This window comes from Pongo abelii, chromosome 2 (genome assembly GCF_028885655.2).
Source record: "Pongo abelii isolate AG06213 chromosome 2, NHGRI_mPonAbe1-v2.0_pri, whole genome shotgun sequence".
Taxonomy (NCBI): Eukaryota; Metazoa; Chordata; class Mammalia; order Primates; family Hominidae; genus Pongo; species Pongo abelii.
In genome coordinates this window covers 12,811,789-12,833,674 of record NC_085928.1, presented here as the reverse complement: position 1 = coordinate 12,833,674, position 21,886 = coordinate 12,811,789, and the positions used below count along the sequence as shown (strand labels likewise).

The following is a 21,886-nucleotide window of genomic DNA, read 5'->3' as shown; positions in this document are numbered from 1 at the left end:
ACATTACTTCCCCTTTTTGCCCCTAAGTTTAAATCTTTCGGGTTTCAAATTCTAACACTCTGGACTTTGCATAACTGCGAATACATCTGCCTTACCCATGAATGCCTTTGTGATGACAGAAACCTTATTCCTCTTTCATGCGTGCCTTCATTTTCCCACTCTGAAGGCTGGTTTGCATATGCGTTTGTTTACCTGCTGGTGTATGAAATGCCTTTCATTTCCTTGATCTCACTGGACTAGTCAATCAGCCTCAAGGGTAGAAACTTAGAGCAGGTAGAAACTTCAGGAAACCCTTTACCCTGAGAATGAAAATATAACTGGTTTAAAATGGGTTTGGTGACTGAGCCCTGGCAGCTTGTTTCAGGATATTTAGGGGTGTGTGCCTACCTTTTCTCACTACGTGACGAAAAACTATAACTAAGTCTTCCCACAGTCTGCTCATCAGAGACTGGGTGGGAAGAGCGTAGGTTTGACCCCAAGGGAGTAACCCTGATGTTCTTGGAGAGAGAGACACTACGTAAGCCCAGGAAGAGAGAGAGAAAGAAGGAAAAGGAAGAAACCAAAGCAGAGAGACAGGGGAAGAGGATGAGATGGAAAGCCCCAGAATAAAATGCAAAATAAAACCCCCGAGGGATATTTCCCAGATGCCACGCTGCCTCCCAGGCATCCACGTAGAAGTAGCAGCTTGGGGCTGGGCGCGGTGGCTCATGCCTGTAATCCCAGCACTTTTGGAGGCCAAGGTAGGTGGATCACTTGAGGTCAGGAGTTCGAGACCAGCCTTGTTAACATGACAAAACCCTGTCTCTGCTAAAAAATACAAAAATTAGCCGGGTGTGGTGGTGTGTGCCTGTAGTCCCAGCTACTCGGGAGGCTGAGGCATGAGAATCACTTGAACCCGGGAGGCTAAGGTTGCAGTGAGCCAAGATTGCACCACTGTACTCCAGGCTGGGTGATAGAGTGAGACCCTGTCTCGAAAAAAAAAGAAGTAGCAGCTTGTGTGTCCCCGCTCTTCTCACAGATCCCTTGTCCAGGCTCGCCACATTTGTGATGCCATTCAGACTTTAGCTAGTGCCCAGAGCTCGCCTCTTGGGAGAGGACTGGCTGGAGAAGTCAAAGCAGCTCCCTTGCGTCATGAGAGCTATTGCTCTGTCCCGCGTGCTCTCCCGTTCTCGTCAGCTCCTGCTCTGAGGGGCAGGGCCACAGTCTGCAGTACGGGCAGACATGTAACATGAGGACAGAATGTCAGCTCCCCTCCACATACACACAAAGTACTGGATTCTCCTGAGTCTGCATCCCCAGTTCCTTCCCCTAAGGCAGAAGGAAGGAACCCCTCACCCCAAATAGGCCCTCCCACAAAGTCCACGCTAAGATTCTCTGAGTGCCACCACCCAGTCATTTCTGTTGCCCAGGGGAGGAGGGGGTGGAAGGGCTGGGGTGATGGTTGCTGAAGGTTAGGCCAGTTCCAGGCTGTCTTGTTAAACACCAGGAGAGAGGTCTGATCCCAACCATGGGTAGCTCTCTTTAGGACCTAGTGTCCCAGATTTGGGCCCCAGTCCTCAATTCCAGCATAACATGAATCCCATTCAACATCCTATTACACAGACATAATGGGCTGGGGAAATGGAATGTACCCTACACCTAGCATTGGGTCTACAGCAAAGTAGAGATAGAGGATGAGGGGGATAAGAAAAGTAAGGGGCAAATCAGTCCCTCAGAAAGGGCAGCATAAAACATGCCTGAGGGCAAGAGTCCTCTCCTCCCTGAAGACCCTCAGCCTGGCAGGGGCCAGCTTGACAGGTTCCAGGGGTGCGGCGACTTGGCACCTGGCCCAGGATGATCCCTCTGCCATGCTCCTCATTGCTAGGGTCTTCTTTCCCAAACCCCCAGGACAAGAAGCCAAACTCCTGTCCCTCTGAGCCCAGGGGACTGCGCCCCATGCTGGAAAAACCATGACTGCCTGGTGGGTGTTTTTAGTTCAGAAGGAGAAGTTGTTCTCCTGTGAATAATCTCCATACTTGAGTGAGGTGGGGGGCAGGCTGGAGGGGGTAGGGGGTTGTCCAGAAAGGTGGGGAAGTTGCACCTGAGTGGGAAATACTCTCAATCCTGTATCCAGCAAGCAGAGCTGAGTAAGAGCCTGGAAAGTTCTGCCAGAGGCAATGACATGAGCTCAGCCCCAGAAGCCTTTTGCCTCAAACAGTCACCAGCTAAGTCTTCATGAATGCATCTGCAATGTGAGATGACACCTTTTCTCCTTTCTGGGAGCTGGAGGTAAAGCCATCAGGTGAGAAATTCTGCTTCTGTCCATGCAGGTCAGGAGTAGGTCAAAGCAAGACCCGGCCTGCCCCTTTCTCCCAAAGTGCACCTGCGGAGACTGGTTCCACCTGGATTACATACACATGCGAACCAGCAGATGGCTTTCTGAAAGTTAATTATTGGATTATTAATTAAACATCAGAGAATATACCCAAGCTGCTGCTGAACTGCAATCCAATGGGCAGACTGAGGAGCCTCATTCCTTTCCCCTGCCTCTGAACCGGCCTCATGTGCTGGACCACAGGGATTGAGAGCTGGGCCGGGCGCCAGCATGGCTGTGGGTTCCATGGGCCACAGCCCACATGTGCAGCTACATGCCTGCCTCAGGGGGGTTTTGTAAAGTTTAGATGAGATGATAGTTGTGAAAGCTTGTGTAAACATGAAACACAACAGAGGATTTTAAATATACATGAGGATTTCTTCAGGGAAGTTGGAAGGAAGACAAAGAAGCCTTTTGACTGCATTTGCTATTTTCCCCAGCTAACTTGTCTTCATGTTTAAAGTGGAATCCTTGCTCTACAGCTCAGCCCTGAAAGCTGCATCTCTAACCCCTGCCCAGCCCAGACATTCCGAGTAAGAGAGAGCGCATCCCTTCTGTTTTGTAGCGGGAGTTCCAGAATGGACCTCCAGTGAGTGCTGTGCCATGTGACTGATGCTGGAAATGGAAATGGCTCTGTAGCCAAGGAAGCAAGGATCCAGTTGGAGCTGTCAAAGTCTGATTTCCCTGGGTTAGGATCTGGGCAGCACCCTTGGTCTGTAGAGATTTAGTCATTCCTAGAAATGTGAGGTCTTCGTGGCTATGTCGGTCTTTTCTACCACAGAGCTGGTATGAAAGCTGGGGTTGAAATCTAGTCATTCTCACAGGCTCAATCTGGTTTTTTTTTCCCTCCATACCTGTGCATCTTCACACTTGCTCAAGGCTGGGATTCTCACAAGGGCATGACCTGGTCACACATGGCTTAGCCCCCAGAGTGGCAAGACCATCAGAGGCTGTGAAAACATTGATGCCGAAGTTCTGCCTCCCAGAACCACACAGCAGCCTCAAAACTCGGAGCCCTGAGACGAGCTCTGGACACCTGATGTCATCTGGCAAATGACAAAAACCCACAGCAGCCATGCCAAGGCCACCTAAACAAGGGCTTCCTCTGCCCTTCCCAACCTCCTTGGCAAAAGGGCAGAGCTTTTCCTGCTGGACACAGGCTGCCGCTAGGAAGTCTACCTGGATTTAACACAAGGAGGAGCAAAATAGACCCTAATGCCCTCCCCCTAATAACAGGCGAACCAGTGAAACATCAGCTGCAAAAAGGTTATTATTCCAGGTGCTTCAGTGGATCAGCCACTATTCTATCCATTTAAGAATTCTTATGTAGTGACTAGACCCATTCATACAGTTAAAATTTTTGGAATCATGTTAATATTTTACATATACTCAAAATCAAATACAATTAAATCAGCAAAGATGAAAGTTAAAAATCTAAATAGAATGCAAAGAGAAACAAATTATCCTAGCTGTATTTCAAATGAATGACATAACCATACTTAAAGTGGAAAAAGAACTAACTGGAGTAACTTATGAACACAGTACTTTGACTATGTATCACATTCTAAAACAAAAATAACTGCAATTAATATTAAATGCCAGATAGAAAATTTGGGTATTTGTAGGAGTATGAATTACCAATTCTAAATCTGCTTTCTGTGAATTATAAGCAAATAACAAAATATATTGAATAAGAGTCAAGTTTCTCATGGTTGGAGAAGGAATTCCAACTAAGAAAAGAAGAGAAGAATAACCCCCATACTGAGGAACTGGAGTTAGACGTATTAGTATGAATTTATGGTTTTTAATATATAGAGACCTAGATAGATCAATGTACATATTTATATTTACATTCCTTCCCTCTGCCCACTTGAAGTGTCTATAAGGCCAGGCACAGTGGCTCACACCTGTAATCCCAGCACTTTGGGAGACAGAGGCTGGATAATTGCTTGAGGCCAGGTGTTTAAGACCAGCCTGAGCAACATAGTGAGATCACACCTCTACAAAAAATTTAAAAAGTAGCCAGGTGTAGTGGTGCATGTCTGTAGTCCTAGCTACATAGGAGGCTGAGGCAAGAGGACTGCTTGAGCCTGGGAATTCAAGATCACAGTGAGCTACGATCATGCTGCTGCACTCCAGCCTGGGCTACAGAGGAGACCTTGTCTCAAACAAACAAACAAAAAAAGTGACTATAAGCCAAGACATCCCAGTGGCAATGAACATACCTAGCACCCAGATCTTGATTTCTAAATATCATTCTTCACTTTAAGGAACCAGGGCTCCTTGCAGAAGTTGCTAATTCAAGGCTAGGGCAGAGAACGTACAGAATGAGTCTGGAATATCTTGTACCAGAAAGTAGGGAAGTGCTAAAAAGAAAACAATGACAAGGATGTGTCAAAAGGACACAAGAGCCACTTGAAGGGGCTCCCACTAGCCAAATCTGGCACAATTTGGTCCTGAAAGTAAATAATAGCAATAGAATATTCAAGGAATAGAATAAGAATCTGAGTCCATACAGACATAAATAAATTAATTAACGATTTTTTTTCTTTGAGACAGGGTCTTGCTCTGTCACCCAGGCTGGAGTACAGTGGCATGATCACGGCTCACTGCAGCCTCAACTTTCTAGGCTGAAGCAATCCTCCCGCCTCAGCTTCCTGAGTATCTGGGATTACAGGTGTGCATCACCATGCCCAGCTAATTTTTGTATGTTTTGTAGAGACAGAGTTTTGCGCTGTTGCCCAGGCTGGTCTCAAACTCCTAGGCTCAAGTGATCCTCCTGTCTCAGCCCCACAGAGTGCTGGGATTACAGGTATGAGCCACTCCACCCAGCCATGACTAATCATAATATATCTATTTCTGCTCATTGTCACTGAGTGGACCTGGAGGCTGAGGGCTGGAAAAGCAACTGGAATTACTGTAGTGCCAAATATATCCCCTTTCATGTTGATATGGCCCTGTCAAAGCTATCGTTCCCGTGTGGGAGCAAGAAGAGAAAGCCCTTCCTTACCGTGGAAAACCAACTGATCCATGTGGAAGGAATTATGGGGTTAGAAAATCACCATTTTGCAGCCATCACAGCAATAGCCAGTTCTGCCAAGAATCATCAATGGATGCTAATGCTAGTGAGTGAAGGATTAAGGAGGAACAGGGTATTTCTATAGTCTCAAAGCATCTACAAATTACTTATTAACTACAAAGAGAAATTAGTAACTTTAGAGGGGATTAACCTAGTGGACACCACCTTAAATAAATAGCCAAAGTTAACATCACCAATAACGGGACAAATGGAAATCATGTAGCTCCTACTATGATGTCCTGGGAAGAGCACGGCATCACTGCTATGGCGTTCCTGCCAAAAACAGAAAACCTAAATCTACCTGTGACAGATCATGCCCCAAACTGAAGGACGTCATCCCCGATTCTGCCTGTAAAATACAAAAAAAAATAAAATAAAATAAGAAAACCTGAGGACATTCTACAAAATAACCAACATGTGTTCTTAAAAAAAAAAAAAAAAAAAAACAGTCAAGGTGATAAAAGACAAAGAAAGGCCAAGGGACTATTCCAGATTAAAAGAGACTAAAGAGATTATCACAACTGGCCAGGTGTGGTGGCTCAGACCTGTAATCCCAGCACTTTGGGAGGCTGAGGTGGGTGATCACCTGAGGTCAGGAGTTCGAAACCAGCCTGGCCAATATGGTGAAACCCCATCTCTACTAAAAATACAAAAATTAGCTGGGTGTGGTGGCAGATGCCTGTAATCCCAGCTACTTGGGAGGCTGAGGCAGAAGCATCGCTTGAACCTGGGAGGCAGAGGTTGCTTGAACCTGGGAGGCAGAGGTTGCAGTGAGCCGAGATCTCACCACTGAACTCCAGCCTGGGTGAGAAGAGTGAAACTCTGTCTCAAATAAAATAAAATAGAGAGAAATCACAACTAAGGGTCATGTATGATCCTGGAATGGATCCTGGAAGGAGGTCTTGAGGAGAAGCTGGGGGATGTTAGTGGGATAACTGGGAAAATTTTAATGTAGAGCTACAAATTAGACAATAGGATTTTTTTGTTTTTTTGAGATGGAGTCTTGCTCTATCGCCCAGGCTGGAGTGCAGTGGCATGGTCTTGGCTCACTGCAAGCTCCACCTCTCGAGTTCACACCATTCTCCTACCTCAGCCTCCCCAGTAGCTGAGACTACAGGTGCACGCCACCACGCCTGGCTAATTTTTTTGTATTTTTAGTAGAGACGGGGTTTCACGGTGTTAGCCAGAATGGTCTCAATCTCCTGACCTCGTGATCCACCTGCCTTGGCCTCCCAGAGTGCTGGGATTACAGGCATGAGCCACCATGCCTGGCTAACCATAGGATTTTTCTTTTTTTTTTTTTTTTTGAGACGGAGTCTTGCTCTGTCGCCCAGGCTGGAGTGTAGTGGCGCGATCTCGGCTCACTGCAAGCTCCACCTCCTGGGTTCCCGCCATTCTCCTGCCTCAGCCTCCCGAGTAGCTGGGACTACAGGTGCCTGCCACCATGCCAGGCTAATTTTTTGTATTTTGTTTGGTAGAGACGGGGTTTCATCGTGTTACCCAGGATGGTCTCGATCTCCTGACCTCGTGATTCGCCCGTCTCGGCCTCCCAAAGTGCTGGGATTACAGGCATGAGCCACCACTCCCAGCCACAATAGTATTTTTCTCTGTTAAATGTCCTGATCCTGAAAAAGATACTGTGGTTAGGTAAAAAAACATTCTTGTTCTTAGGAAATAGACACTGAAGTATTTATGGATAAAAGGACATGATGTCTGCAAATTGTTTTTATATGGTTTAGAGAAAATATATACATATATATAGAGAGAATGGTCTAACGATAAAGCAAAAAGGCAAAGTGTTAACAAGTGGTCAATCCGAATCGACTGAGTCAAGAGTATGTGGGGTTCTTATTGTATTATTACAACTTTTCTGTAAGTGTAAAATTTTGTCAAAATAAATAAATAGGTTGCAAAACATTATGAATGTATTTAATAAAATTGAACTCTACACATAAAAATAGTTAAGATGGTAGGCCTGGGGCAGTGGCTTATGCCTGTAATTCCAACACTTTAGGAAGCCAAGGCAGGAGGGCCACTTGAAGCCAGGAGTTTGAGACCAGCCTGGGCAACATAATCAGACCCCTTCTCTAGAAGAAGAAAAAATAAAAAAAGGCCAGGTGTGGTGGCACATGCCTGTAGTCCCAGCTACTTGGGAGGCTGAGGTGGGAGGATCGCTTGAGCCCAGGAGTTTGAGGCTACAGCGAACTATGCTCACGCCACTGCACTCCAGCCTGGGTGACAGAGCAAGACCTGGTCTCAAAAAAATAATAAAATAAAATACATTTTTATAACCAACTACAACAAACATGAAAATACAGTTACAGAAAAAAATGGTATAAACCTTGACAATGTAAAAATAATAAAGCAACTATTAAAAAATGGAAATGAAATGAGAGAAATGGAAGGAAGTGTATGTGTGCCAATGTCCTATTTTTCATATGGGAAACAGGAAGTAAAATGATAACAAATTGGTAACCTAAGAAACTGAGGTATAAGGATATTATTTAAAGTTACAATGGGAACAATTAGAAGACATGAAAACCAGAAGCCATTAGCAATGACTGCCACTGGGGAATAGAAGTGAAGGAAGAGGGAAGGAAGGCTTTTCATTTTATGTCATGCTGTATCGTGTGAATCCTTCTCATTTCATGCATGTAGTACTTCTATGATAAAAACCCTGCACCAGCCACAGTGGCTCACACCAGTAATCCCAGCACTTTGGGAGGCCCAGGCAGGCGGATCACTTGAGTCCAGGAGTTTGAGACCAGCCTGGTAACATGGCGAAACCCCGTCTCTACTAAAAATACAAAAAAATAAGCTGGGCATGGTGGTGTGCCCTTGTGGTCCTAGCTATTTAGGAGGCTGAGGTGGGAGGATCATCTGAGCCTGGGAGGTTAAGGCTCCAGTAAGCCATGATCGTGCCACTGTACTCCAGCTGGGAACAGAGAGAGACTCTGTCTCAAAGAAAAACAACAACAACAACAAAAGCTAACTTATTTTATGTTTAAAGAAAAAATTACCACATTATTAGAAATATCTTAAAAACAGAATGGGTTTTTTTGCTGACCTAGCATTAGGGATACTGTTTATGGCTATGTGTCATTTTATTCAGTGGATGAATTCACCAAAAGTTTCCTGTAATTTCAATCACATTTTAAAATGTATTGAATGCATGGAATGCTTAAAGATGGTGAATCCTTTTGTAAAATCAACGTCTACCTCAACATTTTTTGTGTATCTTTAAGTTTTTAAATTTGTTTTTGCTTTGTGTTATTCTTTACTAATAACTATCTAAAATTAAAAAGGAAAGTGACTCAAAACGAGTCATGGCTTTCTGTTTTAAGTTAAATTCTATGAACACTGAGACTCATGGTAGAGCAGGAATGCAACTATTTTTGGCTTAGTGAGGGTTGCTCGGCCACCATTGCCTCAAGTTAATCAGTAAGCCCCTAAAGCCTGTAACCAGGGACAGTGACCATGGATGTGATTTACAGGATATCTGCAGACTGGGAAAATAACATGCTAGAATTTTTACACAGGTGAGTGGTTTTTCCCACACTACCCTTTTTTCTTTCTTTCTGTTTATGTGGGGAAGAAGACATTCACACAAGAAATCAAAAACAAACAGGCTGGACACGGTAGCTCACAATTGTAATCCCAGTGCTTTCAGAGGCTGAGGCGGGAAGATCACTTGAGGCCAGGCAAGGAGTTCATCACCAGCCTGGGAAACATAGTGAGACCCTATCTCTACAAAAAATTTAAAAATTTGCCAGACATGGTGGCATGTGCTGTGGTCCTAGCTACTTGGGAGGCTGAGGTGGGAGGATCCCTTGAGTCCCAGGAGTTTAAGGCTGCTGTGAGCTGTGATCACATCACTGCACTCCAACCTGGGCAACAGAGTGAGACCCTGTCTCTAAAAACAAAAAACAAAGGGAATGTAAATAGGACCTTTCTCCCAAGCAGTGGTAAATGTTAAAGCATTATTGTATTAGAAATGCATCAAAGCCGGGTGAGGTGGCTGATACCTGTAACTCCAGTACTTTGGGAGGTCCATGGGAGGATTGCTTGAGCCCAAGAGTTCGAGACCAGCCTGGGCAAAATGGCAAAACCCTGCCTCTACAAAATATGTTCAAAATAGCCAGGCATGGTGGCATGCCCCTGTGGTCCCAGCTACTCAGGCCCAGGAGGTTGAGGCTGCAGTAAGCCATGATTGAAAAAAAAAAAAAAGAAGAAGCATCAAAGCTTAAATAGGTACTACCTCTAAAGACTTTTCATGTCAAGCACACCGACCCTTTGACTAAGGTGTTAAAATTCAGAAAGAAAAAATTTAGGCATTAGATTAAATTATACTTGATAATCATTGAAGAGCAAAAAGAGATACTGAATTGAATTATACTGAAGTATGTGTATTTCTTTTTAATTTAATTTTTTTTGAGATGGAGTCTTCCTCTGTCACCCAGGCTGGAGAGCAGTGGTTTGATCTCGGCTCACTGCAACCTCCGCCTCCCGGATTCAAGTGATTCTCCCACCTCAGCCTCCTGAGTAGCTGGGATTACAGGCACCTGCCACCACACCCAGCTAAATTTTTTTGTATTTTTGTAGAGACGGTGTTTCACCATGGTGGCCAGGCTAGTCTCGAACTCCTGACTTGAGGTGATCTGCTCACCTCGGCCTCCCAAAGTGCTGGGATTACTGGCGTGAGCCACCGCGCCCGGCCATATGTGTATTTCTCTTAATCCTACTACAATTAATTGGTAATGTTCTATGAATACAGAACTATCTAATGTTTTAACTGTTATTCTGAAGAGATATATTTTGGTCAGAGAAAGTATAAAATGAATGAAAAGGTAAGCTAAAACTCAGTTACTCTCCCCTACAGGAAGCCAGGGTGTTCAATCAGGCCAGGCGGCCAGAGTAAAAGCACCACCTAATGGCACCTTATTCAAATTACAAGAATAGTACTTCAGAGGCATTACCATAGCATCTAGGCTTTCCTTGCAAACCCCAGACGATTAAATGATGGCAAATGCACTATTTTGTCTATATCTGACCATGGATGAAATTTACCTTAAGGCAGTAAGAAGGTTTGAAGTTACCTAGTCCCTCTATTCATAGCTAGGCGGAATGTATTAACCATGTTTTTTTAAAAAAAATCTGTATCTAATGATGTTATGACAACTTAAAAACCTTGCTGACCAAGGACATGAAAAACCTCTACAATGAGAACTACAAAACACTGATGAAATAAATTAAAGAGGACACAAACAAATGGAAAGACATCCCATGCTTAGAATTATTAATGAGAAGCCGGGCACCGTGGCTCACGCCTGTAATCCCAGTACTTTGGGAGGCCGAGGCGGGCGGATCACCTGAGGCAGGAGTTCGAGACCAGCCTGCCCAACATGGTGAAACCCCATCTCTACTAAAAACACAAAAATTAGCCAAGCGTGGTGGCAGGCGCCTGTAATACCAGCTACTTGGGAGGCTGAGGCAGGAGAACCGCTTGAACCCAGGAGGCGAAGGTTGCAGTGAGCTGAGATTGCATCATTGCACTCCAGCCTGGGGGAAAAGAGCGAGACTTCGTCTCAAAAAAAAAAAAGAAAAGAATTATTAATTAGAAGAATTACTGTTGTTAAAATGGCCATACTATACAAAGCAATCTACAGAGTCAGTACAGTCTCTATCGAAATACCAATGACATTCTTCACATAAATAGAAAAAAAATCCCAAAATTTGTATGGAACAACAACAAAAAAAGAGCCAGAATAGCCAAAGCAATCCTGAGCAAAAAGAACAAAGCTGAAAGCATCACATTACCCAACTTCAAAACATACTACAAAGCCATGGTAGACAAAACAGCATGATATTGGTATAGAAACAGACACATAAACCAAAGGAACAGAATAGAGAATCTGGAAATAAATCCACATATTTACAGCCAACTGATTTTCAACAAAGGTGCCAAGGACATATATTGGGGAAAGGACACCCTCTTCAATAAATGGTACTAGGAAAACTGTATATCCACATGCGGAAGAATGAAACTAGACCCCCATCTCTCAACCTATTCAAAAAGCAACACAAAATGGATTAAAGACATAAATGTAACACCCAAACTATAAAACTGCTAGAAGAAAACATAGGGGGCATGCTTTGGGACATTGGTCTGGGAAAAGGTTTTATGGCTAAGATTTCAAAAGCACAAGCAACAGAAACAAAAATAGACAAATGGGGTCATATTGATTTAAAAAGTTTCTGCACTGCAAAGGAAACAGTAGAGTGAAAAGACAACCTGTAGAATGGGATAAAATATTTGCAAGATATTCATGCAACAAGGGACTAATATCCAGAACATACAAGGAACTCAAACAATTCAACAGCATAAAATGACTAATCCCATTAAAAAGTGGGCAAAACATCTAAATAGACATTCCTCAAAAGAAGACATACAAATGGCCAACAGGCACATGAAAAAATGCTCAACAGCACTAATTATCAGGGAAATGCAAATCAAAACCACAATGAGATACCACCTGACACCTGTTAGAATGACTATTATCCAAAAAATGTAAAATAACAAGTGTTTGTGGGGCTTTGGAGAAAAGGGAACCCTTGTGCACTGTTGGTGAAAATGTAAATTATTACAGGCATTATAGAAAACAATATGGAAGTTCATTAAAAATTAAAAATAGAACTACCATATGATCCAGCAATCCCACTGTGGGTACTTATCCAAAGGAAAGGAAATGAGTATATCAAAGGGATACCTGCACATCCATGTTTATTACAGCCCTATTCACAATAGCAAAAGGAGTCAACCTAAGTCTCCATCAACAGATGAATGTATAAAGAAAATGTGGTAAATGTATACAATGGAAAACTATTTAGCCATAAAAATGAATGAAATCCTGTCATGTGCAGCAATGTGGATGGAACTGGAGGTCATTAGGTTAAGTGAAATTAACCAGGAACAGAAAGACAGATATCACATGTTCTTACCCATATGTGGGAGCTAAAACATTTGACTTCATTGAGCTAAATAGTAGAATGATGGTTATCGAGGGTGGGAAGGGGATTGCGGGGATGAAGAGAGGTTGGTTAATGGGTATGACTGTATAGTTAGATAAAAAGAGTAAGTTCTAGTGTTCTATAGCAAAGAAGGGTAACTATAGTCAACAATAACTTATTATATATTTCAAAATAGCTAGAGGAGAAGATTTGCAATGCTCCTAAAACAAAGAAATGATAAATGTTTGAGGTGATGGATACCCCAATTACCCTGATTTGATCATTACACATTGTATATATGTACCAAAATATCACATGTACCCCATAAATATGTATAATTATTATATATCAACTTAAAAATGTTTTAAAATCTTGCTGGCCTAGGAAAGACTGACCCTCTCAGACCTAGCCAATTCTCAGAGACAGCAAAAGGCTTAGCCATGAACACACCTTTCTTAAGCAAAACAACCAATGCTGAGTCTATACCTCCAAAGACCACCTCCTCATCTAACTCAGACACCAAGCCAAGATTTCTCCCGACCCAAATCATCCCAGAGCCAGACACCTGGCAACCAGAGGCCACCCCTATAAGCCAGAGCCCACTAGAATTGTTCAAACTGCCAGTCCTAAGCTGTCCACCATGCCCTGCCTTTCCTCTCCTGCAGAAATCTCAATAAAGGCTTTGGGCTGGGCATTACCCTCACTCCTGTCTTCAGCCCCCTGAGCATCCCCGGTGCTTCCCCTGTGACCCTGCATGGCATAGTGTATTCTCTCTTCTCAAGCAAGGTAAGTAACAGAAATCTTCTTTCAGTGGCATTGACCTCTGCATGTTCTCACCTCTGTAAGTTAAAATACGACAGGTACAAATGAGTCACAGAACCCTGCCTAACTCATTTCAGTGAAGAACACTTTCACTCCAGTTTCTAGGTGGGACACTTTTATCCAGAAAATGTCCCCACTCTATTTTTTACAAACATGCAGCATTTGGGGCCCAGTTGTCATTTTCAGGCAAAGTAACCAACAGGGCTATGAAGTGGAAAGGGGGAAAGACAGAGGAGAAAGAGGAAAGGATGTCAGTGTGCATATGAAATGCTTCCGCCGCATCTCAATCCTGAGAACAGGATCTGCCATTTCTTCTCTCCAGCTCCAGAAGCATAAACCTCTTGTCTTCTGCTGCTTTTAAAGTTGCTTCTGTCCATTGACCAGAGGTGGTTTTATGGTGAAGCTAACAGCTTAAGCCTTAGGACACATCACTTGGCATTTGGTCCCTTCCAAAGATTATGCCAAATTTTCTATTTGCAATTTGTATCCTTTTTACTAGAGAGTCCATAAAAATGGTATAAGCTTCATGCCCTGTAAAACCTGGGATAGTGAGGGGGTCATGGCCCTAGGAATCCCAGAATTGAGCCCTGCTCTTCCACCCAACCATTTGGGCCCCAGTGTCCTCATCTTAAAAAGAGGGGCTCCAAGAGATATAAATATGCTTAAAGAAAAAAAAGAGGGGCTAACAAGATCGTCTTGTCTGAAGTTCCCTTTTCCTTCCTCCTCAGCCGCATTTATTTTTCTACATCTACTAATAAAGCAATATGCTATTGCCTGGCACATGGCTGCTGAGGCTCACTTTGCATATTGGCTTTTTAAAGATGCTAAAACAGCCCTGAAAAATGCATAGTAAAAATAAAAGTCTATACACTGGCTAATGAGCACTCAGAAAATATGAGCCAAGCTTTTGCAATGAAGTCTGACACCCATACTCAAAATTGGATGTGTCAGGGTCAACTCAGGGCTGTGTTCTGGGGCCAGTAGCCTTGCTTCTAACCTGGTTCTGCCTTCTAACCTTGCTCTGGGCAAGTCATTCAACGTTTACATCCTCCTAGACCCACTACTGATGGAACTCAAGTCTCTGGGCTTGCTTCTTGACATGACAAGCAAAGGGACTAGGCCAGAGGATCTCTGAGGACTCCTCTGTGTCTTGATTGTTTGGTTCTATTTCTATCTGCCTCTCTTGCCAGTGCCACTTCCCCATTCACCATTGCCCCAAAACTTGACCAGGCTCTATCTTACCACGCCAAGCTAACTCAGGTAAGCCATCTAACTGAAGAGGAAAAGACAGAGGAAAAGTGTGTATTAGTCCGTACATGCATTGCTATAAAGAAATACCTGAGACTGGGTAATTTATAAAGAAAAGAGGTTTAATTGGTTCATGGTTCCACAGGCTGTACGGGAAGCATAGCAGCTTCTGCTTCCACGGAGGCCTCAGGAAACTTTCAATCATGGTGGAAGGCAAAGGGGAGGTGGGCATCTTACGTGGCCACAGCAGGAGCAAGAGGTCCTGGGAGGTGCTGCACACTTTTAAACAACCAGATTTCATGAGAACTCACTCACTATCACAACAGCATCAAGGGAATGGTGCTAAACCATTCATGAGAAACCACCCCCAGGATCCAATCATATCCCACCAGGCCCTACCTCCAACATGGGGGATTACAATTAAACATAAGATTTGGTGGGGACACAGATACAAACCATGAGAGAGCAAGAGAGGAGAGGACACAGAAGGGAAAGAGCTGGGACATTGTACAAGAAGACAGGGAGCAGAGTCAGAACCCAGGCAGGTCTCAGCGACCTGGAAACTCCTCCTCCTGCGCTTGGGCCAGACACCATGGTTCTGATGGGGAGCCTACTCCCACGGCCTGCAGCGGGTTTTTTCTAGAATAATTAGCCAGACTTTGGCCTGCAGACCTCCTAGAAAAGGGTCCACATGGACCCACTAGTGCTACACTTCAAGTCTCTGTGGTAAAGCAGAATGCAGAAAAGCATGAATCCAGTGTTACTAGTTATATTGGTTTTGGTGACTTATTCTCAGGTCAGCTTCCCTTTTAAGTTCCTGTTGAGACCCTCCAACCCTGAGAGAAGAAAGACAAAAGCCTCAGGCTAGCTGGAGGCACTTTTTATTCCATAAGAACTAGGAGATTGCTGTTGTTTTTGTATTTGTTTTAGTATCTCCAGCAGGAGCTGGGGATCCTGGTAAGAACTGTCATTCAATAAACACCTGGTAAATGAAACCAAGTTTTCTCCCTCTTCCTGACGCTAAGAGCATGAGATTCCGCTGGACTTCAGACCTCCACACAGCTTGTCAGCTTGCCATCTGTTTTTGTCTCAGGCTACCTGCTTTCTCCTGCCAACTCAGTCTTCCTGAAACACCCAGATCATCACAGTCCTGTCTGTCCAGTACCTGGCATAGACAAGCACCCAATCACGGCTCATTAGCCTTCTGTTCACCTCCCTCTGCACCAGCTATTTCTTTCTTAATTTTCAAGCCCCAAGTTTCACAGCCTATTCCGCTGGGTTTCCGTGTGCAGTTGGCTTCATCCAATCATCAAATGAGCATTTTACTTAGTGCTTGTCATGAGAGAGGCACTGGCCCAGGCCCTTCCACATATGGCATCTCCTTTAATCTCATAAAAACCCTGAGAATCAGGTCCACTCACCCCATCACATAGTTGTGGAAATAGACTGGGAGCCTGTGAGTAACTTGCCCAGGGCCCAGCCTATCCAGCAGCACAGTCAGAATGGGAAACCCAGAACACAGGTTAGAGTCTACCACCAAAGCACACAAAGTGCCTCCAGATGGAGGCCCCTGGAACAAGACTTGGCTTGCCAGCAGTTCGGTGGGTCTCCGAACACACACTCGCATTCCCAAACCACTCCAGACTCACCCAGGTCTAGAAAGCATACATCATCCTCAATAGACTGCCCACCCAGCAGGTTGTCCGGAACAATGTCCCACATTCTGGTGTTGGCCCAAGGTATGATTCTGGGTTTGAGACTCCTGCCTTAGGTCTTCTGCCTGACTCAGCTGTGCTGAGTCATGCATTTATTTGCCAATGGATCCTTCTGCTCATTTATACCACTGCCCCCTGGATTAAATACATACTCCCCACCTTAGTTTAATTATTAGCCATTTATATAATATAAGCTGAATGCTGACCAGGAACCAAGCACTATACCAAATATTTACACAAATTATCTCTTGTAATTGTCTTCATTCTCTATGGTAGTTTCAATCACTGGGCAGTCATTTTGTAGGTGAGGAAATGGAGGCTTAGTGAGGTTACGAAACTTGTTCAAGGTCACAAAGTATTCGAGCCAGGACTTGACCCAGGCAGCACATGTACCCTTGACCACCACACCATTAACACTCAGATCTACAGCTCCTTCCCAGCTGGTTCACTTATTACTGACCAATCTACACACACACACAGAGAGAGAGAGCTACCCTATCTGGTCCTAAAATGATTAAAGCCAAACCAAGAGTCCATTCATTCACCCTCCACCTAACTTCCAAGTGTCCCCACCCTTGCCAAACTTCCTGTGAGCTACTTTCTAATCACCGTGACCGAGAGAAGAGTAGGTCAAGACTGAAGGTGGCATGACACCCACTAGCCTGTCTTCCCACTGGGCACTGCCTCCTAATCTTGTGTTCTGCAGTGCCCAAAGCTCCTAGCAGAATTTCTGATCCCCAAGACTGGAATAAAATTGTTAAAAGGTTCACAGGAAATTTCTTGAGGGCCAGCTACTCCTAGAGTTCAGCTTCCAGCATTTTAGCCACCTAACTTACTCTCTATTCCCCCGCGGAAGTCCTTAATTTGCCATCTGGGTGGCTTTGCTTATACCATTTGGAGCAGGAGGCACATAGCAAAAAGGATGAAAGCTTGGGACTTGGCATGAAATGTGCCGGCTTTACAGTGATACAGTTCTTCTTGTGTCAAACCAAAATAATCATATCAACTTCAGAATGTTGCAGTGGAGATAAATGGAGTAATGCATATTAAGTGCTCAGTATACAGTAAGTGCCCACTAATTGGTAGCTATTATCATTTTCTCACCCTCCCACCTGGAATATGCTTCCCAAGTCCACCATATGTTCCATTTCCACCATTACTTTAAGACTTAATGCAAATGGCAACTCACTCAATTCCTAGCCAGGTGAGTTCAGTTCAGTAGAACCAACAATGATGGGGCATCTTCTATACACAACACACCATGCCAGGTATTGGGGATACAAAAATAAATAAGACATGCCCCTGAATTTAAGTTCACAGCTTTAAGGGAGACAGAAAAGAAACAGCTCATTTCAATGCTACATGGTAAGTGCAGTGACACAGGATGCTGTGGAACAGGAGGGGTGAGTTAACCATCACGGAGGGCCCTGGGGGCCAAGATGAGGAGTCTGAGCTGAATTCTGAAGGCAGTGAGAAGCTATCGAAGGAATTTAAGCAGAGGGGTCAAATGCACAGATGTATGCTTCATAAAAGAATCACTTTAATAGCAATATGGAAAACGAAGTTAGGAGAGTATGAATCATCCAATCAAGAAATGGTACCTTAACAAGACAGTGCAGGGGAGGGAGAGAGAAAGAAAGGATGGATTTCTAAATCATGAACACCAAAGGCCTTAAAATTGGGCATTGGGCCATGTCCAATCCTTTGATGTTTAGCTATTAAGGGAGAAGGAGGCAACACAGAGGTCATTGTATCCATCACGTTTTAGAAATCAACTCTCTCTTAGGGCACTTATGACAATTTAACTTGCATTGTAGTTTTCTGTTGTTTGTTCATGTGGTCAATCAACTAAAATTTACTGTCCACTTAAATACCAATTTAAATACTTAAATACCACTTAAATACTTGGGTGAAAGTTTCAGTGACAAATTGTTGATAAGAAGCATCAGCAAAGATCAAGGGAAAGATATAAGCTCTGGGGAATGGTGTGGTTCAGCTGGAAGGTGTGGCAGAAAGAAGAAGATGTGGGGAACTCGACTTGAGACTCAGGTGGGGTCAGACTGTGTAGGGCTGAGGCTGAAGAGTTTGAGCCCTGAGTGGTGCACATGAGGAGACATTGGAGGTTTTAAACAGGGAAGAGAGGAACAGATGCCATCACAGAGGAGATCCCAGAATGTCTTATTTGTCTCTCCTTTGGGAATTCCTGGGCCTCACATTTTCTATCTGGGTTTCTTGTTCATGTTGATTCTCTCCCCTCTGACGGGGCTTGTTCCCCTGTTATAAGGCTGGGAAACCCTCCTACCACTCTCTAGAAGCAGGACAGAAGCCCAAGGGATGGTGAAAATTTCACGTTGAGTGATCATGGATGGCAAAGACCCTGGGTGCACATAGTTTCTGGATAAACACCTTAGTATGGTTTATTATTATTATTATTTCTTAAGGGTTCAGCTCTCCATTTCTGGGTAGAGCCACTTCAATTCCTTATCTACAGAATGCATGTAACTAATGATCAGCAGGGAGAAGATAAAGAAAAAAGAGGGGGAAAAAAAAAACAGCAAACACCAGGGCATCCAGAAATCCTTTTGGCTTCAGAACATAAGAGTTTTTTCAGAAATAAATTTACCTTCTTACATTGGTTTGATTCAGAATTAAAATGAGTTCATATTATCTGAGTCCTCACTGTGACTGTCCATGGAAGACCTCTTAGGATGGAGTTTGGAATTGTGGGGGATCCCAGGATTCAAAATCCACCACAAATATATGAACAGTTAATAATGGCTATGATATTTTGGCTATAATATTTTCTCATTGAACTGGATGACCAAAATAGACTTTGGAGTTAATTACGTCTAAAGGGTGCACTGTAATGCCCACTGTCTGGGGATCCCCATGCTCACAGGCCTCCATCACAGACCCTGGCACATCCTGAGCCTACCTGCTGGGCTGCCTCATGGAAGAGCTCCTGCACCTGGGACATCTGGGTCATTCTCCAGCAAGCAGGGATCCTGGTGATCTGGACAGGGAGACTGCTCTGGAAGGTAACAGCATCCTTGGTCAGGTTGGCTCCTCCTCTCCTCTCCCCTTGATGTCCATCCTTTCTCTCTACTAGAATTGTTCAAACTACCAGGCGAGGCCCTGGCTGAGGAAGAAACCTTGTCTACCTCATCTGGAAACTTGGCCGGGTTACCTTTTTGGTACCCAAGTAGATCCCGCTGGTCCTTCAGAGCCCACCTGTGCTCAAACCTTGCTGCCCTAGAGCTTCAGGCACTCCCAGCTCTCTCCTTCCCTGAGCTCCTTAAATATGTGAGGTTCAGAGCCAGCTGCCCGGCTGCCCAGCCCTTGAGGACACAGAGTCACACTCCTCTCCCACCCTCAAGTGCCTGGTGAACCCCTCTCTCCAGGAGGAGTGCATCATGACGCACTAGACCTGGCTGCAGGTGGTGAGTGAATGTAGCTGCGCCCTGAGCAGAGGGGAGAGGGGCCATGAGGAGGCTGCTTTGGGGCCCTTCTGGAGCAGGGCCGGAGAAGGATAGGGGAGTGAAGAGGGTGAGTGAGAAAAGGCTGGACAGGACTAGGGCAGCTCCTTAACCCACCCCCAGGCACCTTCCCCTTCGCGCTGGACCTGGCTTTCCTTGAGGGGAGGAGGGAGTTTGTCCCCTTGATCTGTGTGGCGCCTCTCCCCAGCACAGTGCTGCAAGGTATACGTGGCTCAGGACCCTTTGGAAGAAGGAGGAAGGGTGGGGAAGAGAGCAAGGGGGAGGGGTAGAGCTGATCGTCCTGGGAAGAAGGTGACTAAGGACAGCAGCCAGCGCTGGCGAGGAGGGAAGGCGCCCGGAGCACTAAGAGTGGAGTGTTAGGGGAGCAGGGTTAGCCCAGTGGGAAGCTGGGAAGCCTGGGGGACTTGGTGGGCTGCAGTCCTGCCAAAAGCCGGGTGACAGGTAGGGGGCCAGAGCGCCCGGGTGTCCCCGGCTGCCCGCGCCGCAAAGAGCAAGGGACCCCAGGCCTCCGCCCGCCCTTCCCGCCGCTCCGCAGAGCCCGCTCCTCCGCGGAGCCCCTACCCTCACGTTTGGGCCGCGCTGGGATCCGGGCCCCTTGGCACCCCACGCAGACGCGGACCCGCACCCCAAGTACTGGGGCCAGGCCCGTGTGCCGGCGGCGCGGGTGACCGGCGGTAGGAGAGGATCCACCTGGGAGGGGAGGTGGGGGCAAAGGTGACCCCAGGCCTGGCTCCTAACTGCGGGCCGGGGAGAGGAACTGTCCTGAGACCACCCTCTCCACCCCCCACAGCCCTTCCGCCCTCACCTGCTCCTGGGACAGCCAGCTCCCAGCGCCCGGCCCGCCCGGTCCCCGCCCCGCCGCCACGTGGCTGCCCCGGCTCGGCTGCGCGGGTCCCAGCTGTCCCGTCCCGGCGGGGGCACCCCTGCCACGCCAGCACCGGGAGTCTCGGGCCCAGGTGGAGAGGGGGCGCTGCAGAGGCTTTCCCTCCGCAAGGGTCGGGCCTTCGCGCCTACCTGGACAAGAACGTTCACCTGGGTAAGGGCAGGATTGGGGGAAAACAGGGAGTAGGGGCCGCAAGCCCACAAGGCTCGACGTGACCAGCCACTGCCGCTCCGCCCTCGACAGTGCCACCAGCGGAGGTGCCCAGCCCCGGGACCAGGGGGCTAGGGACAGGGGCCTACCCTGTGCGGCTCTGAGGAATGGCTGTGAGCACTGCACGCAGGACTGAGAAAGCCCGGGATAAGCCCGGAGTGCAGGGAAATCCTCAGCTGCGGAGAAACATCTGGACAAGCTGACCCACACCCCCGTACCGGGGGTCTCCGTGTGTGCCTGGCTGCGTGATCAAGTGACCCCAGACTCTGAGGGCGTGGAACTGCTTTTGCCAGGAAAGTGCTCTGGGCATGCTGTGTAGGGGTGAATTACCCTTAACCCCTTCAGCAAGACCCAGAACTGCCTTTCCTAGGGGTGAAGTAAGGTTTCCAGGGCCTCATGTTGCAGGAAAAAAAAAAAAAACCCTAAATTAACATACAGAGAGATTAAATTATCTCCATTCCCAATCTGGCATATTTCCTAAACCTTAAATAACTTGAGAGGCTTCCACGTGGGCTTCTGAGAAACAGGAGGGCAGCTGGGAGAACTTCCCACACCCACAAGCCTTTGTGTGAAAATCCCTAAAAATAGAGGTTGTTCTTTTAAAAACAAAAGGGAAGGCTAAGCCATGGGAACACTGACAGAACCTAACCCCTCGCTTCTGCTCCAGCAAAGACGTGTGTGAAGATACAGAACATCATATTTGCCATTTTTACCATTTTAAGTGTACAGTTCAGTGGTATTAACCACACACAATATTGTCCAACCATCACCGCTATTTCCAAAACTTTCATCGTCCCCAATAGAAACTCTGTACCCACTAAGCACTAACTCCCCATTTCGTCTACCCTCAGAGGTAACTCCCCTCATCTACTTCCCATCTCTATGGATTTACCTATTTTGTGTATTTCATGTAAGTAGAATCATACAATACCTGTCCTTTTGTGTCTGGCTTACTTCACTCAGCATAATGTCTGCAAGGTTCATCCATGTTGCAGCATGTGTCAGAATTTCATTCCCAGCAAAGAAATTTTTAATAACCCATCTCTGCCAGAAAAAAAAGACCCCCCAAAA

At 45.7% G+C, this 21,886-nt stretch overlaps 1 protein-coding gene across 1 annotated transcript in view; it reads right to left on the bottom strand.

Annotated features, from left to right (window-relative positions):
* SLC12A8 (solute carrier family 12 member 8) overlaps nt 1–20,586 on the bottom strand; it is a 134,409-nt gene extending 113,823 nt beyond the window's left edge. Inside the window, exons 1-2 of the mRNA XM_054551353.2 lie at nt 20,528–20,586; nt 19,161–19,256 (exon numbers count right to left, since the gene is read on the bottom strand). Coding sequence (XP_054407328.2) covers nt 19,161–19,211 — 51 coding nt within the window. The 5' untranslated portion in view covers nt 19,212–19,256; nt 20,528–20,586. The remainder of the gene's footprint in view (nt 1–19,160; nt 19,257–20,527) is intronic.
* Nucleotides 20,587–21,886: the final 1,300 nt, after the last annotated feature.